The sequence below is a fragment of the Abramis brama genome (genome assembly GCF_963993115.1).
Source record: "Abramis brama genome assembly, chromosome: 17".
NCBI classification, from domain to species: domain Eukaryota; kingdom Metazoa; phylum Chordata; class Actinopteri; order Cypriniformes; family Leuciscidae; genus Abramis; species Abramis brama.
The window spans coordinates 20,388,268-20,395,576 of NC_139979.1; the positions used below are offsets into that span (position 1 = coordinate 20,388,268).

The 7,309-nt window shown below is 36.2% G+C and overlaps 1 protein-coding gene across 1 annotated transcript in view; it reads left to right on the forward strand.

The window, feature by feature from the left end:
• pitpnc1b (phosphatidylinositol transfer protein cytoplasmic 1b) overlaps positions 1 to 7,035 on the forward strand; it is a 10,044-nt gene extending 3,009 nt beyond the window's left edge. The window contains exons 2-7 of the mRNA XM_084089506.1: positions 78 to 149; positions 2,987 to 3,079; positions 5,180 to 5,335; positions 5,440 to 5,503; positions 5,670 to 5,756; positions 6,162 to 7,035. Of these exons, the coding sequence (XP_083945632.1) occupies positions 78 to 149; positions 2,987 to 3,079; positions 5,180 to 5,335; positions 5,440 to 5,503; positions 5,670 to 5,756; positions 6,162 to 6,322 (633 nt within the window). The 3' untranslated portion in view covers positions 6,323 to 7,035. The remainder of the gene's footprint in view (positions 1 to 77; positions 150 to 2,986; positions 3,080 to 5,179; positions 5,336 to 5,439; positions 5,504 to 5,669; positions 5,757 to 6,161) is intronic.
• The last annotated feature ends 274 nt before the right edge of the window (positions 7,036 to 7,309 follow it).

A 7,309-nucleotide genomic window follows, 5' to 3' on the forward strand; every position in this document is an offset into this window, starting at 1 on the left:
ACTGACCCACTGAGCAAACAAGATAATCACCTCACTCTCACTCTCCCTCTTTCTCGTTTCTTTACTCCTTCCAAAAGTGTTCCTTCCTACCGAGGTTCCACGTCAGGATCGAGACGCACTTTGAGAATGACAACGGTTGCAGTGAAAATGTGAGTGAGAGAAGGCAACACGCATGCATGCATACACACACACACACACACACAAGTATGTGTTCTTACAGGAGATAATCCTCTTAAAGGAGGGCGATTCATCAGAGGCTCACGTCCTTGTAAAGGCCATTGTGCTCGTGTCCGTCTGTGAAGCGCTCAGTAGTAACAGTCATGTAAGCAGATCCAAACAGTCCACCTCACTCCTGTGACACCGGACACCAGTGCCTTAAAACCAGGGCCTCAGGTCAGACTATAGCAAAGCTATAGGGCTCTTGTATTTACACCAACAGAGCTGTTCACGCACCTTCAGTTAACGGACGTCAATCTTTTTTTTTTTTTTATCGGCAGTTTGTTTGTTTTAAAGAAACTTATACTTTTATACAGAAAGGATGCATTAAATTGTTCAAAACTGACAGTAAAGACATATATAAGACTTTTTCTTTGTAAAAAAGAAGGGAAAAAAAGAAAACAAAAATCTCACATTATTATATTTCAGATAAATGCTTTTATTTTGAACTTTCTATTTAAAGAATCCTGAAAATAAATGATCACGATTTCCACAAAAATATTAAGCTGCATATTTGTTCTCAACACTGATATGATAATATTCTTGAGCGTCAATTCAGCATTATTTCTGAAGGATCATGTGACACTGAAGACTGAAAATTCAGCTTTGCCATGACAGCAATAAATTACATTTTAAAATATTTTTCAATAGAAAACAGTTACTTTAAATTGTAATAATATGTCACAATTATAAATGCAATCTTTGATGAGCATCTTGGTAATAAACTTCTTTTAACAACATTTTTGAAAAATGTTAACGACCCCAACCGTTTAAACTGTAGTTTGAACTCCAGAAACTTTATTTGGCCTTCTCATCTGAAATAAAAATATTTTTATAACAAATATATATGCAATTTGATGTGATTTATGTTTGTAGTCTTCAAAGTACAGGGATACACAATATATCTGTACCATATCAGCTAATGGAAGATATTAAAGATTTTTTTTTAAATATAGTTTTGGATGATATTCATATTTTATTGTTCAAGCTGGCAACTGTTTAATAACAGTTAAATGTAATCTTTGGCTGATCTAAAAATTAATATCCATTTTTCATACTGTACAATATAATTTTGTGATGCCTAAATTCATTTAGCATATAAATTATTATTATTTTATTTGTACCTTATTTAGAAAAAAAAAAAAGCAAAACAATAATAAAATCATTTCAATTTATTACAACAATAAAATTATTATCATCTTATCAATATTGGCCAGAATTTTTAAATTGTGCATTCATATTTATTTAAATAAATACATTTGTTTAAATAACTTATCACTTTCTGGCTTCTTAATGGGACGATATACTGCAAGGACAAAATTTGTTCTCAGGAGATACAATCTCATGAGTCGCTTTGAGGTTTTTAATGCATCAATAGCCATAACACTGCACTAATAACTGTTTACTGTAGACAGTTAAAGTTTTAGGTTTCAAAAAAAATATTCTACTAGCCCTCAGGTCATTAGAGACACCTACTTAATGAAGTGAACAAACTGTTCATTTAGCTGTGTTGTCATTCAGACTTTTTTCTTAGTAGTTATTGAGATGAGATGAGTTATTGTTACTGGTTTGCCGTGTGTTTGTTTGCATACAGCGAATGAGAGAGAGAGAGAAAGATAGAGAGATAGAGAGTGCCCCGGAGTGCTCTCTGTTATTAATAAACGAAAAATAAGAATTAAACAAGATCCAACCTGCCGCAAAGAAACTCAGAGATTTATGAGTATCTGCCTGTGCGAAAGAAGGAGCGAGGGAGATGGCGGAGGAGTTTTGTTACTGATACAATTTCCTCCAACTCATCCAACTTTCTCTCCACACACCAGCAGACACACTCCCTCATTCACATACACATGACTTGAGGGATAGTTCACCCAAAAATTACAATTCTGTCATAATTTACTCGCCCTTAAGTTGTTCCAAACCTTAACCTCCAAATGAACACCAACATATGGTTTTTTCATACAGGCACTGTTTCACAACTCCAGCACATTCAAACAAATCAAAATAATACTGGTCCAAGTGTCAACACTTCAGACAAGAGGAACAGTAAACAGCTTTCCTCACGAGGAGACAGAGATAAAAAGACAAAGAGAGAGGAAAGAACAGGAGAGGGAAAAGAGCAGGGGTTTGTTAAAACACCTGCATTGATTTTAACCCATAAACAACTTTAAAAAAAAAAAAAACGAAAAAGGTTTTGAAACAGAGAGCCCACAAAAGAAAGATCAGAACACCACTTATTTCCTTAATTGCTTATTTTTCATTCATTCTCTTCTCTTAGATTCCGGCGGGTGCAAAAAGCACCTGCAATGCTGCACAGTTAAGGCAGCACTCCTTTAAGTTAAGACTTGTTATCTGGTTTATTTCTCCACTGGCCTGCAGTGGTGTGCATAATTCAGTACTTCTGCCTATATAGGCTTGGTTTTGCACTTTTTGTTTCCATGTTTTTTGCATTAATTCAGTCTCTGCCTACGCCCTACGGTCTTTCTGTTATATAGTGTGTCAAGGTTCTGTAATGGGCTACAGAATGTTTAACCGGTTGCATTGCAATGTGTGGTATTTTACATCAAGATTGCTCTGAGCAATGCTGAGCACTGAAACGGCTTCCCTTTGTCTTCAAACAGATGCAGACGTTGGTGCATTTCTATTCTTCTGTGTTTAGACAACTTTAAGTTACACTGTCATATTTTACTTGGGCATTGCTGGAATAAGAAAGCAGTGTTTTCTTTGATATATTGTTGGATTTGTCTGATGTTGTCCGATGTCTCCTGTGCAGGTGTTTGGTGATGACCCAACTCCAAAGGACACGGTCTGCTTTTTGGATATTTTGAGCGATCCGATCCCTGATAAGCATTACAAGAAGTCAGAGGTACATATACATTCATATATGTATAAATACATGGCAAAACTAAATCAGGGGTGGGTAAAATTCAGAATTTATGAGCGGGCTCATTTTCTATTCATGAGTTGGAATGTGAATTGAATTGGCCACATGCCATCGAACGCTAAATTGGGATTTGAATTGGGAACGTCAAGAAGAGGACTGTATAGACCAGCAGTCTACATAAGAGGAAATCCAATAGTCTAACACAAGTTTCGTCAAAACATAAATAAATCATTAATTTTAACTAATTATGCCTATTTATCCCCTGATATGTAGGCTGAAAAATTCTCAGCTCATTAGACTAAACTGAGTCTAAACTGAGTGCCGTCAAGTTAACACAAACATCAAAACAGATTTGACATAAGCCATAAGGTTTTTTTTATTTTATGGAAAGTCCCCCAAATATAATGATCCCCTTGAGAGAGACCCCTTCCTAAAATATAACGTAATGTATTTTTATGTATAAAGAGCAATTTATACTTTTTAAAGAAAAATATGGGTGACTTTATAAAGACAACAGAAAGGCAGAATCAGATAACTGATAAGTTTTCAGATAACTTCTGAAATCCATTTAATATATTGAGAAAATCTGAAAATTCTGTGAAATGAAATGTTCTTCCACCATGACATGAAATAATTAATGTATACGTGGCATTTCAAATATTGATTGTTGGGTGTATGATAACAGGGTAATTCATACCGAACAATGTTATTGTTAAAAACAACACTTAGGTAACAGCAGTTAGCTTGTTCTTCCTTAAATTTTAATCTTATGTATCATCTGTATCATGTTCATCAAATTTAATTAGAATTAAATTCTCAGCTCAATTCCGAACGGTGAACAACTCTGACACACAAATAAATAAACATCCAGTCCACTGTGTTCTCTATTGGTCTTTGCACCCTTATAGCAGTGCAAATGTCTTCAAAGCTAGTATTTAAATGACGCAGCAGAGACTAACACAGCTCTACAAAAGTATGTGTGCACTTCACACAAGTGCAGAAACAAAAACCACAAGACAAACATTAGGCCTACATAAAAAACACATTTGTCAGTGTGCTCTACTTAGAGGTACAGTTTATCGGAATCTGCTGCTCTTTCAGTGGACAAACAATACATCAGAGGAAAGCATGTTTCCATGTTCTCTCAGATTCAGTCATGCACAACCTCAAATCCATAGCTGTCATATGCCAAGTTAGGACTAAGACAAATCCAAGGATTACCAAAAAAGAAAAACAGACAAAACTATAACTTCTACAGACAAGGGACCAAAATTGTTAAATACGGATGGGTGAATCAATACTTCAAATATTATTATATTATATTATATTATATTATATTATATTATATTATATTATTACAAGTAGTTGAGACTAATTATGTTCTGTAATTGTCAATTACAGTAATAAGTGAACAAAAACAGAGCCTGATAATCTAGTTTATGCCATAATCATTGTTAATGATGGCTTTCAAATATGATGTTAGATGACTTTAATTTCCATTTTATCCTCAGAAATCACAAAAAGCTTTCCATTTAATGGAGGTTACTGGCTATAAAACTTATTATTTGAATTTACTTGTCATGCTTTAAAAAGTGTCCAAATGATGTTACTTCTTGAGTGTTACACTTTTTGTAACATAACCCATGCACCAAAATTGTGGGACACAGCTAAATATTACATTTTTGCTCAATAAAACCGCTTTTATGACAATTAACTAAACATCATTTCAACAGAATATGTAAAAATGTTAGACAACAGACAAGCCAAAATCACTCATTTTACGCAGAGCTGAACCCAAAATGTTATGTTTAGCACTAACTACTTTTCATGCTATGTTAATTTTATGTTAGATAATCATTTATCAGACATATCTAATAGGTCACACAACAAAAAGCATGGAATTTGTGCCTCTAACGCTTTAAAAATGGGACACCACATGACCAACTGTGAAAAGTAATGTCACCCCTGCACAGTGATTCATGCACAGCATGCAACACACACACACACACACACACACACACACAAGAACAAGCAATAATCTGCTCACTCAGCAGGTAATGTGTATCTACTTAAAACAAACAGGATCTGAGACACTGGGTGTCAGAGAAAACAGGCCGGGGACCCCTAGTGGATGACTGGAGGAACTCCACTACACCCATCATGTGCTCCTACAAAAGAGTCACCTGTAGCTTTGAGGTCTACGGCTTCCAGGGAAGAACAGAGGACTTCGTTCACAGGGTACTGAGCGTTACGTCCCATGCATTACATCATGCTTTTAGTCATGTAATCCCATCATGTGTCATATTATGTGTCATATTACTGCATGTTATGATTCATCATAGAACATTCGTGACATTCTGTTGGTGGGACACAGACAGGCGGTGGCATGGATTGACGAGTGGCATGGTAAAGAGACGTATTGTTATGCTTCATTACCATAATTTATCACATGCTCTGTTAAGTACACACAAGAATCCTAATCCCTCATTTGGCACTCAAATGCTGCATGTCATCCGTCTTAATTCTTCGCAAATACCGGCAAACGTATAACAAATATTTGCGTACTATGCAGGAATGACGATCGAGCAGGTGAGAGAGTACGAGAGAAAACAGCAGGAGGAAACCAACTGCCAACTCAAGAGTGACATTACCTCCACAGGTAGAGAAAAAGCAAGAAAAATGCTTTAATTATATTATCAGCATAAGAATTTAAGTAAAAATTTGGAATTGAAAATTAATATAAATCAATATCACAAATTTGCTTAATGATTAGTGACCTAGAAATAGTGCCGAACCATACATTTTGAAAAAAAATAATTTTCATTATAACATTTCTAGATTTAGAGTTTGAATAGATTTTCATTGTAAACTCTGTCATCTCTCACTGCCCTCTATTGGTGAATGTTTTACACTGCATCACAGCTGTTACAGTTTAGTCAGCACGGTGATGCAACTTCACAATTAATATGGAAGTCATCATGACTCATCTAACAAAACTGTTGCAACATGATCCGATAAATCAGAAGCATTTGTGGCAAAACTGATGCTCTTGTCTGCTTTTCAGACTCTGCTCCTCCGAAGCGACCCAGCTACACTCGCTCCATCTCTGTTACGGATGAATCGTCACTGAAAAAGATGGGGGTAAAGACTGAAGACATGACAGACTCTTCATCCTGCCCTTCCTCCGTCAAAAGTCCCTTGAGATTAAACTCTACCCCGGAATAAAACCCACAAGAACCACACCAGTACCACTTCTTGAAACATTTGCCAAAATTCTCTCGACTTGGACTTTCTCTTCTAACCAGAACTGATAGAAAAACATTCCACATTGTCACTCTCTGCTTTCCATTCCCACTGGACTTGCTTGTATGCTTGTGTTCATGCAGAGGTCGACATTAACAAAACATCTTTCTAAAGAATTTGAGATACTATGTAAAAGGCCCTCCATGGAGTGAAACCATAGTATCTTAATGAACTTTTCTCACAGACAAGCCCACATCACCAAAATGGATTCAACAAACAGTCTATTCCAGTGCCAAATGAACAAGAAGGAGACAACAGACCCACCTGAGCACAGAGTGGATATGAAAAGCCTCTATTGACGTAATGAAGAAATCAGAAGACCGGTTCAGTGAAACCCAATCATATGGATTCTGGTGATTGTGAGCAACTAGCCGAAATTTCTAGTGGGTTACAGGTTATTGAGACTAACCTTTGACCCTGTATCAATACATTGAAGGAACGTAATTGATTGTTTAGTCGTGCAGCACATAGTAAGAACATTATCAATAGTACTTTTGGTGAGAAGATTTTAAAGACTACAATGGACTGAACATTATCCGTTATTTGACACTTAACATTCATTCGATACATGCCACTGGTGATATTCTGTGTTTGTCTCTGGTTATTCAGAATTAAAGGGGACATATTATGCAAAACGGTGTTTGAACATAAATGTGTAGGCAGTTTGTGTATGCCAACCACCCTATAATGGTAAAAATCCATCCACTCCTTTTTTTTAATCCCCATAAATCATAAGCAGTGTCTCAGAATAAGCCATTCGCAGTTTCTATGCAATGTGACATCACATTGCTTAGGCCCCGCCCCCACAACTGCTGACGGACTCTTCCCTATTAGCATAGACCCGCCCTGAGTGAGCTGTACACAGTCCGCCATGTTTATCTCCTCGCCAGAGCATTTAACAGCAGCATC